This window comes from Phodopus roborovskii, unplaced genomic scaffold (genome assembly GCF_943737965.1).
Source record: "Phodopus roborovskii unplaced genomic scaffold, PHOROB, whole genome shotgun sequence".
Taxonomy (NCBI): Eukaryota; Metazoa; Chordata; class Mammalia; order Rodentia; family Cricetidae; genus Phodopus; species Phodopus roborovskii.
This window is the reverse complement of record NW_026126598.1, coordinates 1,576,184-1,597,464: the sequence shown is the minus strand read 5'-3', so window position 1 is coordinate 1,597,464 and position 21,281 is coordinate 1,576,184. Positions and strand designations below refer to the sequence as shown.

At 52.9% G+C, this 21,281-nt stretch overlaps 1 protein-coding gene across 1 annotated transcript in view; it reads right to left on the bottom strand.

The window, feature by feature from the left end:
- Positions 1-233: 233 nt before the first annotated feature.
- Positions 234-21,281, bottom strand: part of Aacs (acetoacetyl-CoA synthetase) — a 36,037-nt gene continuing 14,989 nt past the window's right edge. The window contains exons 6-18 of the mRNA XM_051204801.1: positions 15,967-16,081; positions 15,812-15,893; positions 12,725-12,872; positions 10,169-10,249; positions 9,057-9,181; positions 7,278-7,342; positions 7,036-7,158; positions 5,008-5,121; positions 4,496-4,621; positions 3,609-3,678; positions 3,361-3,419; positions 2,570-2,772; positions 234-1,411 (exon numbers count right to left, since the gene is read on the bottom strand). Coding sequence (XP_051060758.1) covers positions 1,274-1,411; positions 2,570-2,772; positions 3,361-3,419; positions 3,609-3,678; positions 4,496-4,621; positions 5,008-5,121; positions 7,036-7,158; positions 7,278-7,342; positions 9,057-9,181; positions 10,169-10,249; positions 12,725-12,872; positions 15,812-15,893; positions 15,967-16,081 — 1,449 coding nt within the window. The 3' untranslated portion in view covers positions 234-1,273. The remainder of the gene's footprint in view (positions 1,412-2,569; positions 2,773-3,360; positions 3,420-3,608; positions 3,679-4,495; positions 4,622-5,007; positions 5,122-7,035; positions 7,159-7,277; positions 7,343-9,056; positions 9,182-10,168; positions 10,250-12,724; positions 12,873-15,811; positions 15,894-15,966; positions 16,082-21,281) is intronic.

Below are 21,281 nucleotides of genomic sequence, written 5' to 3'. Positions count from 1 at the left end.
AGCTGGCACAATCCACCCAGCCAGGTGTGGGTGACAGGGAGGCCTAGGGTGTGGGAAGGCCTAGACATTGACCTAACACAAACTAGCACCATTGCTAAATTCCAGGAACGTAGGAAACACCATTACACAACTATGCTGGACCACCTGATTCCATTGTGCAGCAGTGAACAGACCCTGGACACAGCCAGCTACACATGGATGTCCTGTCACCTCAGAGAAACACAAACCTACTGTGCATGTACAGGTGTGCATGGCACAAGTTTATTCCATAAAATTCTTCATAGCACTTTTCCCTTATAGACTTAAAATCCAGGACATTTTCAAAAGGTTTGACATTGTGCTCAGCTTTAAAAAAAAAAAAAAAAAAAAAATACAAAAAAAATCACCAGGATTTGTGACATACTCCACATACTGGATGAGAAGCACCGTCGAGTCCTGATGACCAAGCCTGAGAGTCCATTTGCAAGTGCAGAGGATGGTCACAACAGAAAGAGCCCAGGCACGAAGAGGGAGCATACCATCTCCCTCTGAAGCCAGGCAGCTCCATCCCTGAAGGACTCCAGGATCCCAGCACACACCTAAGTGATGGCATGGGTACCACCCAGGGGTTCAAGTGCCCCCAGACACCAGATCCTCAGTTAACTTCAAAACATCTGACCTGTTCAAACACTGTGCTATTAAGACCCAGAGATGGGCAAAGACAGTAGCCAGCAGAGGGGACTTGCCACAGCAGAGAGCTCTTGGCTGGCTGGAGTGTCGCTCACAATTCCCTAGAATGGTGTTCTGGCCATGGCAGACAGTATATGAGCCGTCAGCCCAGGGATCCCAACAGCCAGCTGTGAGATGACAGGCACACTGGGCCAGGTACCCTGGCTTCAGCCAGCTCTTGAGAGGACAATACAGCTGAGAGAGCCAGGCCACTTAAGGACAGGAAGTATAGGTATTTCACCTTCATAGAGCAAGATGGGACAGTGGGCTCCTGAGGCTGAAGGCCACATCGCTCCTCCGGTGTGCTGTCACCAAATGCTACCAACCCCGCACCTGCAAGGCTGTGTGCCGACTTACAGCAGCAGGGCCAAGACAAGCCCCCGTGTGCTCTTTTGGTCTCTGAAGGCCAGGCACATTTTGGTCCCCACCAATGACTCCAAAACAGGAATGATATTTCCGAGCCCACGGAATGTGCAGTGCCCAGGGCCATCTGGAGCAGTTGTTGTCTCTAAAGTGTCCCTAAGTTCCATCACATGCACGGACAGACGGTGTGCGAGCCGTTGGCTCAGAAGTCCTGCAGTTCAGGGATGTTCCGGTAAAGGTCCAGGGTCTCTGGGTTGGAGAAGGCCCCCCGGTGCTCCACAGCCCTGCCAGCCATCACCTGCTTCACAGCGACCTCCACTTTCTTGCCATTGAGTGTGTACTGTGGGAAAAGGCAGGAGACAAACAGAGGCATGTTTAAACCAGAGGTGACACAATGCAGCCATGCCTCAGGTCTCGGCCCACATTTTCTTCCAAGAAGGCCCATAAAACCAGATACACAGTGGCTTCAAACACATGCTACAGCACCTGCAGACACCAGAGGGAACCTATTGGATAGGACATCATCAGAAGCAACGCCGATACCATCTGTGGAACCTGCCATGTGATTCCACGCCTGTGTCAAAACCACATGAGCACGTGGGTGTCTCCAATGCTGTGCGCTGCACCAGATCCACATCCAGGAGCCCGGGAGTAGGCATGCCAGGTGCCCGTATCCCTTGACCAGAGTGATACCACACCTGTCTCAGATGCTACCCCCTCTAACAGATCTCTTCTGTCCCTGTGCTTTCTTAAAGACAGATCTGTCCCTGCCCAGAAGGGTGTCAAGAGGACACACTCCCTCACACTCACACACTTGCTTACTCACACACTGATTCACTCACTCACACACTTGGCTCATTCTCACACAAGGTACACCTCAGGCTCTCTTCCTCCCCACCCCTAGGTGGCTATGAGGACACAGTCAGAACTTTTCCAGGCAGAGTGAAGGCCACGCAGGTGGTTCTTAGTCAAATCATGGCTTGACGACTCCTAGCATACTCCACGAAGTCTCACCCAGCTCAGCCCAGCTGAGTCCATCTCCAAGTCCAGCTCTGCACATGCTTGTTCCGTCTACACAGGGAGCCCCAAAGCCGGAAGCCCAATGGCCTCCCATTATCTAATGAGAAGCAGCCTATAGCCATGGAATGGCAGCCTCACAGCACGTATGGATAACTGTCGCTTGCACACACTTGCACACATGTGCATATTTGCAAATTCATGCCCCTTATTCCCCACTACAAACACGACCGAGCCACAATAGGGCTCCTTCCCCATGCCCCACAAAACCCCCAACACCCACACCTATGGCTCCCTTTAGAGTTCACATCCCTACAGCTGTCCACAGGCCACCAGCCCCAATATGGCATCCCACAGAAGCTGCTGAAGAAACGTGGTCATGAGGGAGAAGATGGTTGCTAGGCAACATGGTACCCGTATAGAACTAACAGCAAGCTGCAGTCACCCCACCCTTCACAGGTCCAGGTCAGAGACAACGTACTGGAATGCCCCGAGTCTCCAGGATGAGGCTGGGCACATGGCGAGCCGACAGGCCAAGGCGGATGGCATCACGGATGCGCTTCACGAGATCAGGCTGGAAGGTGTGCCCAGACGCCATCTTCAGAAACAGGACCACCCGCTCCTCGCCATCCCTGTTGTACTGGGGGACACACAGGCTGTCCTCCACCTCGTCAAAGGCTTCCACTGTGGAAGCAGAAAGGAAATAGGCTCATAGGAAGCTCTCTACAGGCCACCGTACCATGCACCAGTCAGACAGGCAGGGCACCGGGCCACCTGGACTGAGGGTCTATGTCATATATACTAAGATGCCACTGATGGGGGAAAGGGGCCAGGCATGGGAGGAAGTGAGTTCAGATCACTCACCTGGCTACACTGACCTGGCACTACCTGGGGCTCAGATCTCATCAGCATGACAAAGGAGGCCACCTTCCCAAGAAGGATGGCGCTGGGGCCTGGGCTAGAAGCTCTGGTGTCCTGAACAGTGCTGTGTGACCTTCAACGTTCACACACCCTCTCTGTGCTTCTGTTTCCTTGCCCAGAAAGCAGAGATAAGATTAACCAATGCTCTGAGCTTTCTCTAAAAATGTAAACCTGAAGAAAGGTCAAGGCCAAGTGGCCTTAACCCTTTCTGAGGTCTTAGGAGGTGCCAGAAGGGAATATATATGTATAGATATTCACCCCCACAAACTCTTTGGGGATCAGGGTCCCGGTGCCTGTGCGAACCCCCCCCCCCAGATCCAAGTGAGAGTATCAGAGAAGAAATGCACGAACCTATGTTGTAGATCTCTGAGCTGCCGAAGCGTACTCCATTGGGGTTGAGGGTGCCATCACTGCAGAAGGCAAGAGGCACATGGCTAAAGCACGTGGCGAGATGCCCCATCCGTCCTGGCAAGCACCATGCCCACCAGTAAGGCTTCTCCCCTAGCAACCAACTGCTATCTGTTGCCCTCTCTCCTGTCACTTCACAGGACACTTCCCCCATGCCTCAGCGGGGACGGCAGCAGGGAGGGACACCTCACCTCCGGCCCAGCATGACGATGCCTCCTGTCTTAGGATTGATCCTGCAATAGTCGCCGTGTGCCCAGATACCTACAAGCAAGGTGGAACAAATCGGTCACACTAAGGAGATGGACTGGGATGCACTCAGACAGGCACCTGAGGCAGGGACAGATGGGAAGGGATGCTGACCATCCAGCGTACGCTCATACGTTCAGGGACGAGTGGTGTATAGCTGAGCACAGCGGCCAGGGAGGGAGAGACAGTGAACTGTATATGTGACTGCACGTGTGACTGCACACATGTAGTTTGTAAAAGCCAACCCCCACCGTGGTGGTAACCCATGGAGGGTGTTAACAGTGTTCATCCACCAAGGCCTCAAAACTACTAGTTCCACGCGAGGCAGGAGGAATCAGGGCCACAGAGAGGGCGGTCTACAGGGTAGCCTGACAAAGTGAATGGCAGTGTTAATGTGTAAGGGTGCATGGGTGGCGTGTCTGGCACAAGTCAACCTGCATCATAGCATCACCCTCCATTGTCTCCAGGCATCTCTCCAATGCCACTTTCATTGGAGCCAGCAGGCAAGCCCTGGGCAGAGGTTAGGCAGTCGACAGCCCTCTGCCCCCAGCCCTCTGCCCTCAGCCCCCTGCCCTCTGCCCCCAGCCCCCTGCCCCCAGCCCTCAGCCCCCTGCCCTCAGCTCTCTGCCCCCAGTCCCCTGCCCTCAGCCCCCAGCCCCCTGCCCCCAGCCCTCTGCCCCCAGCCCCCTGCCCGTGGCTCTCAGCACAGGGCTGCTGGCTGGAGGCTTTGAAAGCAGAGGCGAGGACCCTGATGAGATACTGAGAGCCACTGGGAGCTGGAGAAGCCACGCCCTCGCCAGGCAAGGTGTGGTGCCAGCCCGCCCCCACCTACCAGGGAATTTGGAGAAGTAAGCCTTCCTGTACTTGCTGCCATTCTCGTCGTTCCAGAAGTGCGTGGGCTGGCAGGGGATGGGCTTGGTACACACCAGCTCGCCACTCTCTCCCCAGACGGCCTTCCCTGGCATACGGGGAGAAGACTGAGCCTGGGTACTCATGACTACACTCTGGCATACACTGCCTTCCTTACCCTCCTACTTGGAACAAAATTTTGCTGCGTACAGGCAAAGGTAACCAACCCTCCATGTGTACCATGGCATCCCTGATAAAACCCACATACAACCTGATACCCACCACCCCATTCTCATGGCACTCCATCTCAACACCTACTTCTCCTAAGTTGGGGTCAGGAGGCCTATGAGTGCAAAACCACACCCATGAGAAATGACAATGTTCTCCACAGGAGAACGGTCACTCCCCTCTCAGGGAGATGAAGAATCACCACAAGCAAGGGAAACATCTGCGTTCTCCCTCCTCACACCCCAGAAGAGTCAGGGAGCCATTCACCTTCCTCGTCCCAGGCTTCCACGGCCATGCCAAGGTTCCGGGCTTGAATCTCACCCTTATACACAGGGATAGATGAGTTCTGGCCCATGAAACAGGAGATGATGTCAGTGCCACCTGCAAACAACAGTAAAGGACAGGTGGCCCTCAGGAAGAGATGATCCTTGGGGACAGGGTTCCCTGTCAGCAAGATACATACCGACCTGAACAAGCACCACTCCCGTAGACACAAGCCTGACAGCAAGGGCTTCCTTGCAGAGAGAGGCAGCAATGACAAGAGACTGGACCCAGCTCTGTACGCGCCCCTATGTCTGGTGATGTTCTCTCTCTGACTGAGCCTCCCTACCCAAGGACTCAGCAAATGCTCTCAGCTGATCACATGAAAGCCCGAGGCTTAAGATAGGTAAATATGAGCCTCACCTGATAATACCCACACACCACATACCTCCCCACAGACATTCACCACACCACACCTGGACACACACATACACTGGAACACAGCAAAGTCATCGGGAGCACAGTGGGGCTGGGTTGTGGATCCCAGCCAGGGGATGCACAGAGTCCATGTAGACACCTTGACCCTCCCACTAGGTATCCAGATGCCCCAAAGCCATGCTACAGGGTTAACCACCGCCTCCTCCAGGTACCGGCAGGTGTGGGAAGGGTTGAGCCACACGAGTGTCCCTTCTGGGAAGGCGTGACCCAGAGGCTCTGTGCAGCTGCTTTTGTCTCCTTTATGTCCACCCCCAGGTCCCATGTTTACTGCAACCACCACTGGGGTTTGCTTCAGACTCACAAGAATGGGGCAGGGGCCTCACCAAGAAGACAGGCCAGGTCCTGACACAGGCCAAGATGGCTATGAGACACCCAGGCAGCAGCCAGGACGTCCCAGAAACCAAATCAAGGTGAGCAGGATGCACTATAGTCTCAGCAACAATGGACCAGAGGGCATGAGGTGCAAGAAAGGCTGGACAATAATGGGGCTGAGGAGGCAGTGAGGAGGCCCACACAGAATCACAGATGTGTCGAAGGAGTACTGGAGATTAGTCTAGCCAGCTCTGAAAGTGTTCAAACCTTCGGGCAGAGCCAAAAGAAACAGAGTACCAGGGAGGGCAGAGGGGCCAGCATCATGATGCTCTCCCTACAAGGGACAAATTGATAGAGAAAAGAGACGTCGTGATCCACAGATTCCCATGGAACAAGACAGCATGACCTGTCAAGAGTCACTGCTGAAAGGAAGTGTAATGTACCTAAAGTCATGTCCAGGGCAGCCCTCACACACATACACACATGCATACACATGTTCCATCTTTACACACATGCCCTCAAGCTCACACATCTGAACACTCACCCACCCAGAGAACATCTGATCAGAAACACTTCCAGAAGGGTTAGGAAGGTACCGTGTGTGTGTGTGTGTGTGTGTGTGTGTGTGTGTGTGTGTGTGTGTGTTAGAGAAAGAGGAAGAGAGAGGGAGAGGTATTCTGAAAGAAAATGGCCCCCAAAAGGAGTGACACTATTAGAAGGTATGGATTTGTTAGAGTAGGTATGGCCTTGTTGGAGGAAGTGTGTCATACTGTGAGAATGAGCTTTGAGGTCTCCTATGCTCAAGCTACTCCCAGTGTCACAGTTCACTTCCTGTTCCCTGAATATCAATATGTAATCAGCACCATATCTGCCTGCACATTACCACAATAATGGACTGAACCTCTGAAAATGTAAACGAGTCACCTCAATTAAATATTTTCTTATAAGAGTTGCTGTGGTCATGGTGTTAGAAACCCTAACTAAGACAGACAGCCCAAGGATGCCAGAAGGAGCTGAAACTTTTTACAGGTAGCTAAAGCCACCCAACATGGGTGCTAAGAACTGAACTCTGGTCCTCTTCAAGAATAGCAAGTACCCTTTAATCCTACATCCTATCACTCGCCATACCATTGCTATGATGCTCCTAACTATGGTGCCCATCTACAGCTTCCAAGGGCTACCCCACACTTCCTTGCCCCTGGCAGCCACTGTTTTTGGCCCTACCTGAGATGGAGCCAAGGAGTACACTGCTCTTGACGCATTTGTACACGTACTCGTAGCTCTGGGCTTTCAGTGGTGAGCCAGTGGACAGGATCGTGTGGAGCGTGTGGAGGTTGTGAGTTTCCACTGGGGGTAAAAAAGACCAGAGATTAAGCCAAGCCCACTGCCTTCAGCCACACTTATAGGCAGGACACAGTTAGAATGGATGTCAGGTCCTTGAAACATGGACCGAGGGGCCCACTCACCTGGCTTCATGTCCTTCTCCTCCAACACTGACAGCCACTTGGCTCCAGTTCCCAGGATGGTGATACTATGACACGGGCAAGAAAGAAAACACGTTCAGGCCTCCTGCAGGGCCCCAAAGCTTCTAACCATCACTAACAGACTCTAGCTACAACCTCCCACCTCCTGCCCTCCTGATTCAGCTCCATGCCTGCTCTGTCCCATCACAGCCTGGTCCAGCAGGGATCCACACGGACCAGGGGCCTGGCACAAGCAGAGGCCTATGACAGTGAGAAGTGATCATCTCCCTCCAGGAGACAAAAAGCCACTCACAGTGAGGACTCCCACGCAGGGTTGTCTTACTGTCACATGGCCTTTGCAGATGGGTGACTGACTGCCCTATGTCCCAAGATAGCAAGTGTGGAACTCTGGCCCCATCTTTAGCCAAAATCATCTCTCCTTGGACTCACCTCAATAAGAAAAACCAGCCCTGAAGGGTCTGGTCTCAGCCAGGCATTGGTGGTGCATGCCTTTAATCCCAGCACTCGGGAGGCAGAGGCAGGTGGATCTCTGTGAGTTCATGGCCAGCCTGGTCTATAGAGTGAGTTCCAGGATAGTTTCTAAGGGTCTGAGCCTGGAGAGTTAGAGAGCTGGTGGTGCCCTCTGCTGTTCGGAAGCTACTACCACAAGCTAGACTCACTCCTAGTTTTATGAACATGTATGAAAAGCTCTGAGGTCCTAGGGATGCCACCAGCCTGCTGTTCCTGGCCAGCGCCTCTGGCTACAAGGCAAATGGGTATCTTTTTAATTATGCTTTTATTTATGTTGTTGCAGGGAGAAGGGCACAGATGAAGAAGTCAGAGGAAAACCTGCAGGCTCTAATCTCTCCTTTGACCACATAGGTCCTGAGGATTGAACTCAAGATTATCAGCAGCAAGTGCCTTCATCCACTAAGACATCTTGCCAGTGCATACTTAACCTTGTTTTGGTCTCAGGACTGGTTGCAATGGGGTATCCTACCCATTACCCATCTACCCTGCACCTGTGTTTCTCACTGCCATTGACAGCTGAGCAGAGACTCGAGGGCTGCAGTCCCTGCCTAGGAACGAAGCTACACATACCATGTTGGACAGTAAGGAGGTATGTTCCACCACACAGCAGGTGGCACCTGACAAGACCATGGCTTAGTACTGGGGCACAGAGTGTGTACACCCTGCATGGGACCAGCCCACAGGTCTATGAGCATACTGGCTTTGCAGTTGTGAATGCACACAACCTGTAGTTCACACTCATGTGTACACACATGCACATGTAATCCCATGCACACAAGTGCACATTTGCACATGCACATATAAACATAATCTCATACACATGTATCACACACTACATTGGATCTTGAAGACGCAATGACATCCATTTCCCTCTCCATCCCCCTTCTGGAAGCTTCCCCCACTATACCCACCCCACACCATGGCTAGCAGGTGCCAAGGGATACAATTAACCTTTGGCTGACCACAGTCTCACTAGGAAACAGACTCCTGATTAACACTGTGAGCCTCGTGTTGGAATTGTAATAGCGTGACTCTGGCCAGGCAGTTTATGTAAAATGATAATGGCCAGGGTTTAAAAACTCTAGCAGTGGGCCAGCTCAATGGGTAAAGGTGCCTGCCATCAACAGGCACCTTTGACAACTTGAGTTTAATCCCAGGTTTAAACTCCCAACAAGTTATCCTCTCACATCCACCTGTACACTGTGGCATGCATGCAGCCACACACACACAAGCAGGATCCAGAGTACCTACCCTATCCTGTCCACAAGGTCCCACAACACATTGGGTGTTGGGACCAGCGGAGAGCCATCATACAAGACCAAGGATGCACCTGTGGCCAGGGCTGACACCATCCAGTTCCACATCATCCAGCCGACCTGCCGAAAACAGAGAGACCAGGTTAGCCAGACAGAGGTGCAGGCCTGGAATCCTAGCACTGAGGGCAGTGAGGAGAAGTTGGAGGACTGCAAGTTTGGGGTCAGCCTTAACTACATTATGAAACCCAATCTAAAAAGAAACAAAAACATTCTAAAAGGAATGACACAGGCAAGCCCACTGATGAATAAGTACTCCGACTACTCAGGGAAAATCTGGGCAGATCTGAAACAAAAAAAAAACAAAGGGAGGGAGGAATTCCAGCAGGAATCTCCAACCTGGAGGGCAAAGGGGTACCCAAGCTCCCTTGCATGGACCAGAGGGTAAGCCTGGGCAGACTTGCTGGGTATCTGAGTGTCACCCAGCATCCTAGAGTCAGTATTGGGAGATGGGGTCATACAGCTAATGAGGAAGTTCCCAGGAAGCAGGGAATGGTGGTGCATGCCTGTAATCCCAGGATTTGGGAAGCTGTGGCGGGAAGTCAGGAGTTCAAGGTCTACAGAGTTAAGTTCCATCTAGCCTGGACAAGTCAGCTAGATGCTATCTCAACATGAAAAGAATAAAGAACTAGGGATGTGGCTTGGTGGTAGAGTACTTGCCTAGTATGCTATGCCAGCACAGACACACCCACCCAAAAAACACTGCTAGATCCTTTGGAACCTCTACAGACTAGACAAGAACGCCCCCAATTCCCAACATAAACAACCTAACTCCCAACTCAGATGCCCCAACTCCCAACTCACATATCCCAACTCCCAACTCACATATCCCAACTCCCAACTCAGACACCCCAACTCCCAACTCACATACCCCCAACTCCCAACTCAGACACTCCAACTCACATACCCCAACTCCCAACTCAGACACCCCAACTCCCAACTCAAACTCTGGATTAGTGCCAGCACCCCATGCTGCTCCAGGCCACATCCACCTGCCGTCCCTTGTCCCACCCAGCCCCAGGAGGGGCAGCAGAAGGCCACAGGACACACCGTTGTGTAGTAGAGCAGAATGTCGCTGCTCGTCATGTTGCCGTGTAGTATGTGCTCCTTCAGGTGCTGGATGAGGGTGCCCTGCAGGAGGGAGGGAAATCAAGGCATGGGTGAGACATATCGTCCATCTCCCCTTCCTTGAGAAAGCCAACTACAGCTCTCTGGCTCTCAAAGACAGCTTCAGTGTCACTCTGCCATCTGACACCCAAGCATCAATCAGGAAGTCCCAGTACACCCCCTCCACCCATGAGCTCATCCCATCAGGGACACCATCAGAGACATACTAACTTCAGGAAGAAGAGGTGACCTTCACTGAGATGGGAGAGAAAGCTCAAGGGCCAATAGCAGATATGTCCCTGCCTTTGGGCTCTCCTCGGAGAAGACATCTAAACACAGAGCTCAGAGACACCATGGCAGAGGGGACTGCACAGGACACCTCCCACACACCCTCTACTTTTGGTTTCAGTATTCACTAGGCAACAGTCCTAGGGTCCAAATCCACAATGCACAGCCTAGGAAACACCCTCTCCGAGGCCTGCACCTGGTTCCTCCTTCTCCCCCAGGATGGGTCAGCACACCCCCCCACCCTGTACCTGCATATTCCCAGCAGCTCTGGCTGAAGGCTGGGGTGGGGGGAGCTTCTGAGTCCAACTAGCACTGTGAGTGCCCACTGCCCATCACTCCATCCTCAGCCTTGGTCTTCCTGTCACTATACTGGGTCCCCTGTAAGATCCTGAGGACAGACTGAGGGTGTCACCCTTTGACACCCCTGGAATGATCAGCTCACTGCCTGGGCCTGCCACATGTGTGAGCACCTGGCTTATAAGGAGGCCACAGGCTATAGAAGAGCCATGGAGCTGGCACAAGACCTCACATGTCACACACTCAAGAGAAATCAAAGAAGGACCTCCATACAACCCTTCTGTAGTTTGAAGGGTAAATGTCCCCATAGATTTGAACACTTGGTCCCCAGTAGGTGGCGCTGTTTGGGAGGTGATGAATCCTCCTGTTCCAAGCTCAAAACAGAGCATAGCTGTTCTTAAACACCTGTGCTAACTGCCTATCCCAGGGAGGTGATGTAGTAACATGGTTCCCTGGCTTTTTTTTTTTTTTTTTTTTTTTTTTTTTTTTTTTGCTGGGGATAGAACCCAGGGTACACATGTACTGGGCAGATGTCATACTGCTGAGCCACAGTCCTAGCCCTGAATAAGTTAAAGGAGGGAATGGGGCACTGCTTTCTAAGATACCCCCATGGATGCAGGAACTCTAGAAACAGGCCAGTGATGACCCCACGTACCAGGGCAACACTCCCCTCTCCCCCATGCTGTGTTCATCTAGATTCAAGGCAACGAACTCCCTACCATGTATAATAATATATGCCAGCTATCCCAGTGTTCAGAGGCTGAGGCAGGAGGATCGCCATGCCCAAGGCCAGCCTGGGCCACACAGTCAGACCTTGTCTCAATAACAGTAAAAACAAGAGGGGAGAGGACTCTCAAAACCAGGCAAGATGCTTAGTCAGCTCCCTGGGGATACAAGGGCAGGCAAGGAGTGGGCAGAGAAAACATGACCCAGACCCTCCCTCATCTGAAGCATTCAGACAAAGAAAACAGACTAAGCCAGGCATCACACGCCTTTAATCCCAGCACTCAGGAGACAGAGGCAGGCAGCTGTCTGTGAGTTCGAGGCCAGCCTGGTCTACAGAGGTAGTTCCAGGACAGGCTCCAAAGCAATACAGAAAAACCCGTCTCGAAAAATCAAAAGAAAATAAAGAAAACAGACTGAGGCCTGAGTATCTCATGAGAGGCCACTTGAAGACACAAGAAGACCACTGACCAGGCCAGGCATGAGGCTGTGGGAGAAACCAACCTCCTGACACTCAGTCTTCATTCCCCACCCCCAAAAAGCCAGCATTCCCTCCTATTGAGTCTCTAGTCTCACAGCATAGGGAGCTCTCAGTGAATCGCTTTTAGCATAACCTAGTGGCTTTCGAGTGTTTTGGACCACAACCTACAGTCCTACATAAATCTCAAAGGCCACCCAGCTCCATACACACACTACAGACTGTCAGGCCCCTGAAGCCACATCCCTTGCAAGGCTGACGTGCTGACACTGTCCTCTTTCCTGCTTGCCCTTTGAAAATGCTGGCAGCCCACCCTCTGAGCTCACAATCCCGTGGGCCCAGGACCTGCAGTGTCAAGGTGGCTGGCTCACAGGGTGCCTCCTCCCTCGGCAACAGTGTGCTCTAGCCCACCTGCCTCCTATCACAGCCATCACAGCTAAGAATGCAATGCTCCATTGCCCTGGGCCAGTCCCAGAAGCATGCCCCCTGGGGACTCAGCAGAACAGAATTGTCAAGCCAGCATAGGAGGACTGGAGAGATGGCTCAGAGGTTAAGAGCACCGTCTACTCTTCCAAAGGTCCTGAGTTCAATTCCTAACAACCACATGGTGGCTCACAACCATCTATAATGGGGGGAATCTGGTGCCCTCTTCTGCCCTGCAGGCATACATGCAGACAGAACACTGTATATATAATAAATCTTGAGCCACCTACCCCAGCAGAGTGCACCATGCACTTGGGTGCTCCTGTCGTGCCCGAGGAGAACATGATGAATAGAGGATGGCTAAAAGGCAGCTGTTCGAACTCTAGCTGAGGTGCCTGCGCGCCTGTCCCGCTTGCCAGGAAATCATCCAGGAACACACTGTAGGCAGGAACATGAGAAACCAACAGTGAACATTCCAGAATGCCAAAAGAGGCCTGTTGATTCTGCCCAGCTAGATATAGCCCAAGATCCCTCCTCATCTACCATAAGAGCCTAGACCACTGGCTCGCCTCCATCCATGGATGCTGAGTATGGAAGCCCTGTGCCTGAGGAAAGGAAGGGTCAGACTCCCAAATTCAAGATGGTTAAAGGGGAAGTCACTGAACATGAAGATTAGGGGCCGGAGTTTCTTGCATCAAGGGCTGCCTCCTTAGAGACCCCTCCCCCCCCCCCAGACAATCCCCTCTACACTTCTGGGAAACCTAGTTCACAGCGAGCCTATCACTGTCCACAGACACCGCCCCCCCCCCTCCACCAGTGTGGACCAGTCCACACCCTTATTTGCACTTCATCTCCTAATGAGCAGCCCCAGACAGGAGTGCTTGCCCCAATAGCTTAACCTGAAGGCTTCCCCACCCTGGGGCGGGGGCAGAAGGGCACAGCAGGAAGGTAAAATAACTGGCCCAAAGCCACCACAAGCCAATATGTATCCCTTCATTTATTACATCCTAGGGCCTACAATAGCCATGTGCAAATATCTGACCAGAAATAAATACAACTAACCTAAGCTGTTAACTAAGTTCTGCCTCAACCCACAGCCACCAGAAGTCACCAGATGTGGGTGGCCCAGAATCACAGAACAAAGGGAACAGCATGTCTCTATTTTCTGACAAATCAAACTCTCTCTTCCAAGCAAGGAGGTGGGATGTCATTAAACTCAGCAATTTGCCGAGGCTAATGACACTGAAACCCGCCCCACCTGGCATGAGAAGACATGCCTCAGAGACCAGGGACAGGGAATAGCTTTAAAGAGACATCCAAAATGGTTCTGACAGCCGCACCCCCACACACACCCCCTCCAAAGCCCTGCTCTGTGAAGTGCCAGTCTAATGGACACTTCCTACAGGGAAAGCCCTTCCTCTCAAAGGCACCATAAATCACAGTAAATAACCATTGCTTTTGTTTCTCTCCTAAAAATGAAAAGACCAGGGGAGGCTCTGCCCTGCCTGTGCTCCCCGGACCAGCAATTTGCTGTTCAGGTTTATCTGTGGCAGCCAGAGATCTTAAGAAAACAATGGCAGTGGCTGGTGCCTGGGTTGCATGAGGGGACGGACAGCTCAGGACTATACAGAAAAACTAACGGGTAGATGGATGTGACTCTCCTGACCACCTCACTTTCTATCAGTTACTGAGAAACAGAAGATTCCCCGGCTTTCCTCCTCACCTCTGCATCACGGCCTCCTCAGACACACCAGGGCTAAATCTAGGGTTACATGCATAAGACCAGATCTCCTTCATTTAGCTGTAAGTTATCAGGTCGGCAAGCTGGGTCCAAAGGAGCAAATACCTGGGCGGGCTCACAATGGACTCACACACAGCTGTAGTCGTGGGTGGCTTCAAGGGACAGAACCCACTGGACCTCACGGGGACACACTGTTACCCATAGCTAACTATGCACTTATCCCAGCTCTGGCCTATTTAATTCACAAAGGGATATACCATCGGCACTTAAAGGGTGGCAAGAACAGACAGGTGAATCACTGTCATGGGGCCAGCTGGGATCGGAACCCAAATGGGGAGACCCTAACTGCCGGGTCTTACCAAACTGCCCTTTACCCTCAGCATTCTTTCCAGGTAACAAGGGCCCTGTGAAGGACAGACCTCAAGGCCAATCAGGAACACAAGAAATGTCAAACATGAATCGTGTTTATCAAATACAAAGAATTAGTACAAAGAATTCAAACCGTCCATGCAAATATTTTAATGCCCACCCACCCACTTAAACCTTTGTTTACCCGAAGACTCCTACTGCATTCTGGGAATCTGGTGACCTAGGGAGGGCACCCCTTTTCTCGCTGAGCAATGGCACTCTTCCCTTCCTCCTCCATTTCCTGTGTACCAGTTCTTTCCAGGCTAGCAAATCCAGTGAGACTGTGAGGTCAGAGCCCAGCCAATGGGGAAAGGACAGCCACCTCCTGAGTGAGCACACACCCTCTGCATCAAAAGTGAAGCTTGCCTCATCAGGACACTTTGGATGAGCGAGCGTTTCTTTGCACTCTGATTTGTTTCTAACAGAGGCAACCACCCCAGATCTCACGGAGAAGCAGCCAGGCAGCTTGCAGCGCCTGAGTACTTCCGTCCCCTCCTGATGGATGGATAGGCTGTGTCCTGTGGGCCTAGCAGCCAGCATTTCCCCACCCACAGGTGTCTCATCCTCTGAAGCAGACAACACCTGTGGATGTCAGAACACCTGTGGGTGTCAGAACACCTGTGGATGTCAGAACTCGTGCTTCACATCCTGCAGGGCCCAGGCAGCACCCAGCAAAAATCAGGGAGCCCAATGTTACTGGCTCGCTGCCTGTCTTGAGCCTCTCCCCACAGACGGCACAGGGGGAGGGGTTGGGGAGGGCTGCCATGTCCCCACAGCCCCTCCTCACAGCCTCAGATTTTAGCCTGGGAGGTGGGGAGCACCTACCAGCAGCGTGAGCTAAGACTGAAGGAAAGATCCCTGCAAAGATAACCAGATCCCTTCAACTGTCCCCCGAAGATCGAAAGGACCCCAACAAAAACAGACACCTTTGGCCTAACCCACTGACAAATTACCAATGTCAGAAAAGCAAAGGGGCCAGGCAGTGGTGGACCCCACTTTTAATCCCAAGATTTGGGAGGCAGAGCCTGGTCTATAGAGCAAGTGCCAGGGCGGACTCCAAAGCTACATAGAGGAGCCCTGGATTGGGGGGGGGGGGGGTGCCATCAGAGCAAAAGGACAGTCTGGAGAGACTCAGTTTGGGGGCCTCCCATGCTTCACCCCCCAGTGAGGGCTTCAGCTAATGGCTCTCCCAACATGGGGCCTAGTCTGGAGAGTGGCGGCTCCTTACCTGTTGGGGATCTTGGAAATGTCTATCTTCTCCCTTGGGAGGACATAGGGGATCAGCACCACTCTCTGCAGGTCAGGAAGTCCTGAAGGAGGGGTGGACAAGGTCAGGCCCAGCTGTTGTCTGCGCATGCGCCCAAGGGCAGGACCCCTAAGTACCTTTCACAACTCGCTGCAGCTTCTCCAGGTGGCCGTGCTCCTTGCCATTGTAGACAACAGCTTCCACTGAGAAGATAAGCTTCGGCTGAATTTGAGAAAACCGATCCAGGACACCCTGAAAATGAGAGGATGGGTCATGGGAAACTATAAATGCAGGAGGGAAAAGGTCAGTGGCGGTGCTGAGCAATGCCACCTGCCCTCAGTGCTTGCAGCCAATACAGGCAGTCCATGCAAACTCCAGACACATCCAGGAAGCAATGGCCACCCCAAGGAAAGCCTCAATGTTAATAATTAATTAATTAATTTAATTGATTAATTAAAAAAAAAGCCCAAAGACTCAGAAACATGACCTAAATCAGAAAATGTTCCAACTGCCCCAGCAGAGGGTTCTCACTGCACAGAGCACTTCTCAGCACTGGCCTCCATAAACCTATGTCATCTGCCTTGCAGGAGGAAGGGTGCAAGGTTTTGTGAAACCTCGATGTGAGAGGAGCCTGCATCCTCCTGCAAGTGTTCACACTGCCCTGTAAGCATACACGCTGCCCAGGAAGCCCTGGCTGGAGGAGCAGACTTGCCCACAGAACCGTGCACCACACAGGGAGTCCACAGCCCGCCAGTGTAGCCCTTTCCTACCTCCCATACAAATCTATGTAGACAGGCACAGCTACGGGACCACTTTGCTCTACACCCCTCCCCTCCCCCTTCCCCTTCCCCCCCAAGGGGAACAGATCAACCCCTACCCCACCCAGGATGGCCAGCAGGCCATCATCGATGTTAGCAAGGCCAGTGATGCAGCGGACAGCATCTTAGACTTCCTCAGCCCCTACCCCACCCAGGATGGCCAGCAGGCCATCATCGAAGCTAGCAAGGCCAGAGGCGGGGAAGGCTCCACCCCTCTGCCCTCTGTGCTTCTGCCAGAAGCTGCTTGGAGGACACCTACAGTGACACCACACATCACACACAGGGTCCCCACCTGGCTGAGGGCCAAGCCACCTGCAGAAGGAGCATTAGGTTAATTGGGGCCCTAAGTGTGACTAATTAGCTGTTCCAGTGCTCAGTGTTGCCAGACCTCCCTGGGTGACTCTCAGCAGGGAGAGGTGCTGGCTCAGCAGGAATCCAAAAGGGGAGGGGGGACGACATATCTCAGGGTGCCCCCCCCCACTGAGCATCCCCTCAGCCCAGCAATCTGTCCCTGCCAGCGCACCTGGAGTTCTCATGCACTCTAACCCTGAGCATCGTGAAGCTAACGGTTCTAGGACTGAGTTCACCTCAATGCTATCGCTTTTCCAGTCCCACACTGATGGACAGGCAGAGCCCAGGCACAGGGGTTCACTCCGCCTCCGTTTGTGCTGGGTACTTGCTAGGAACCCACGAGGGTCCCCACTCTCCCAAAAAATGAACAGGACCAGACAACTGCTGGTGTTGTTGCTTCTGGTTCCAATTCTAAAAGAGTTCACAATGCAGACAGCTCAAAGAAGAAAGGTGTGGGTGGGCCTTGTTACTCATGCCTGTCAGCCCAGCTCTCAGACTGAGATGGGGGATCAGGAGTTCATGAGTTCAAGGTCAGGTTGTGCTCAGAGTGAGACTGTCTCAAAAACAAACTGGCTGCTGAGCCAGCCACAGGATGAAAGTGCTGGCAGTACTAGCTCATTCCTGGAAAGGACAGGATTGACTCCACCAAGCTGCCCTCTGACCTCTACATGCGTCTTGTGTCATGCATGCCACAAAGACAACATACACACACATAATTATTTTAAAAAAATAAGAATAAAACTTAAGAGCCAGGCATGGCGGCACACACCTATGATCTCAGCACTCAGGAGGCAGAGGCAGATGGATCTCTGAGTCTGAGTCTAGCCTGGTCTACACAGTGAGTTCCATGACAGCCAGGGTTGTTACACAGAGAAACAATGTTGGGGTGGGGGATAAAATTTAAAAGGAAAGATTTATACTAGTAGATTAGTATAATATAAAAAATTATTAACTTTTATAAAAGTACTATATAAAAAATAGTAAAACTTATTTTTCCCAATAAAATAAAATTCTTACCAAATCTGACTGAGAAGAGAGTCATTACCCCTGGAAGTCACTCACACACCGCCCCTTGCAATGCAGCAGGCCATGTCCAAAGTGTGGCTATCACCTCAGAGAGTCTCTGACTGGGGGACCATCACCAACTGCCTACCACTGAACGCAAGTGTGCAGTGCTGTGAGGTGTCACCTTCACAAGAGATGTCCGTGAGGGGCCGTCAGCCCTGGCAGTTCACTGAATGTCACTGTGGTGCTCTGGGCAGAACAGAGGGGAAAGGGAGACTCCCCCGGGGTGATGAGGACCCAGCCTTCCTGCTCCACCCCCCCCCACTCCCGCTATGAAAGTCCCCTTTGCACCCAAGACTCTCCCAGGACAGGGCACCATCCTCCATCTCTGAATAAACCTTCTCCACCTCTTGCCTCCCACACACTGGCTTTTGAGTGGTAAACACCCAGGACCTGGTGTGCTAACAATGGTACCCCACGCCTATCTCCTCCAGCCTCATTCACCCCATATACAAAGGGCACCCCAACACTCCAGGACCCTGGGCCACCTGCAGCACAAACACAGGGGTCTGTCCTGGTCTTTGCTATAGGAAGTGTTCAACCACAGGAGCCCATGAACCCTGTGCCTGCTCTGTGACTGAGACATGATCACAAATGGAAAGCTCTTGGTTAGGTGGTAAGAAAACGGTTGTCAGTAAAATTACATAACAATGTTGAAGCCCTTGACTCTCATGGGACCAGGATTGGGGTGCGTTACTGAGAAGAAGGACTGACTTAAGAACTCTGAGCAGAGAGCATGCCAAGAGGCCAGGGGCATTGCTGGGAGGGCAGCCTGACCCCTGGGTACACGGGCTCCCAGGAGACAGTCTGCTCTGCTAAAGAAACACACAGAATAGACGGCAAGACAGAAGTGGGTGCTGAGGTCCCGGACAGATCACATCAGCGCCTGCAAGGGAAGCCCACAGCCGGGCTCGGGACCAGGGATGGTGTTCCCACAGAAGGAATAAGAACTCTGCTAGAAAGCCCAAGGCCAGAGAAGCTGAGAAGCTAGCCTAGGAGGGTGTTAGCAGGTGGCCTGCAGGGCCGTCATCTCAGAGGACCATCTTCACTCACAGCTGGCCGTGGGAGGACCCAGCAGCCCAGAGGCCCGAGGCCCCCAGTCTCAGTGATAAAGCCTGAGGCTCAGACATCACAGAGACACTCCCCAGCTTCAGTGATAAGACTCAGACATCGCAGAGACACCCTCCATAGCAGTGCTAGTACTCAGACAGCAAAGACAACAGGCATTTCCAAATCAGAGTCTACAAATGTCAGCTGAAGCTCCCTGGCCGGGCAGGTGAGGTAGAGTGCTCAGGACACGTGAAGGAGCAGCCGGCCTGCTGAGGTCCCCAGAGCTGTGCCAACTGCCTTGTGCTACACTGAACACCCTGCCACCACGGGTCTGACCCGAGCCAGTGCTTAGCAACCAGTCAGGTGTTGAAACCAGTGGCCCATGCTGAGTCACACAGATGGCTACCCAGAGTAAAGGCAGTGGCTGTCCTATTTACACACACAAAACATTCAAGCAGCTAGACAAGTGTACATGGAGAATGAGGGCAACAGGCTGCGGGCTGAGCCCTAAGCACGCGGGTCTTAGAGGGTGGCCTCCCTGGTGTCTCTAAAATCACCATCAGTTCAGGAGAAAACAGAAAAACCCAAAGTGGCTGGCAAGTACGGCACTGGGTGGGCACCTCCTGTTGGGCAGTGGCCCACAGGCCCACAGAGCAATGCAGAGCAGCGGTGCTAGGGAGACTGAGACAGGCCAAAGTGGGACACCATGGTGCGTGTCAGAAGTGGACCTGCGCCCCGCTCCGGAAGCCCCTCCCGGCTGGTTTCCACCCTGAACATGGGTGGTCAGTGTCCGGTAGACACAGTCTGAGCAGCAGCTTCAATGCCTTTGGACCCGTCCCAGGCCAAAGCTCACAGCGAACAGGTGTGGAGATGAGCAAGCAGCAGGCCTGCCAGAGGACTCAGGGCCCTAGGCCAGGGGCCAGCGGGCAAGCAGCTGCCCCTGAAGCCTTTCATGAAGACGCCATTTATCTGTCCCAGGCCATAGCTGCCAGGCCCCTTCAGACAGCTGTAGGCTTGCTTCCTGTGTAAGGCAGGGGAGAGGAACAGCGAAAAGAGACTCTCCCTAGAGTCTGAGGCTGAGTGGCTAAACACAGCACAGCAGCAGACTCTCTGCCCAACCAGAGATAACGGCCAAGGCCCTGCAGGATGGAGGACACACCGTGGTGGAGCTCTGCTGCCCCCTAGTGTCCATGACACCAAACAAGCATAACACACCAGACAGCAGCCTGCAGCTGTGACTCCAGACAAGACAAACAGCCAGGGAAGCCACTCACTGGAAGCCAGCCAGTCCTTTGGAATCACAGGCCTCTAGTGGTAACATCTGCCCAGGAGCAGGTACTCCAGTCCACAGATGGGCACACCCCCACCCCTCACCATCAGAAGGCCAATCCTGGAGCTATGTCTCAGGTCTGCAGCCCCCATATAGGTTACCCCAGTTCTGATGACAAAGCACCCTATCCCTCCTAGTGAGCAAGAGACACGGTTAAGAGGGTCCCAGCCACACAGGCCTCCTGTGTCCTCTCGGGTGCACCGTGGGTTCCATCCCAGGCTCTAGACTTCAGGTGAGCAGCCTTACACCAGAAAGCCTATCTGCTTCCTTACTCTTGGCCACCTCCTGAGAGAACCCCATCCAGGGCCATCTTGTTAGAATGGCCCATGAGAACTCCATAGGCCACAATTAGCTCATACAATCCCACAGTAGACCCTGGGGCTGGTAGGCACCTGTGGAGTTTCAAACCAATCCTTGCTGATCCCAGACAGTCCTGGGGTTGGTTATATGTGGGAAAGGGCACAGGAAGTGGAAAAGGACACACGAGCATCACCTCAGCTCACTGGGCCATGGACCGAAGTGAGGGGCCCTGAGCCTTCAGCACTCCTCCTCCATGAGAAATCAGAACCTCAAAAGCCTTTGTGGAGAGAACCTGCCTTACTTAAAGTAGATGTGAGCTTACACGTTCACCCCTGAAGAATGAACCAGGGAGCACAGCCCAAACTCAGCCTGTGCTCTACCGCCAGCTGCTGGCCACACCAACTGACCCAGCCTGGGTCAGAAGCAGCTGGCACCAGGAGAGCTGGTGGCATGAATGCTATGTGTCCTCCTACAGTACACTCCTCCACGAGTCCAGGCCCCTACTGACCAGATAGATGACTGTGGCCAAAGCAGGCTT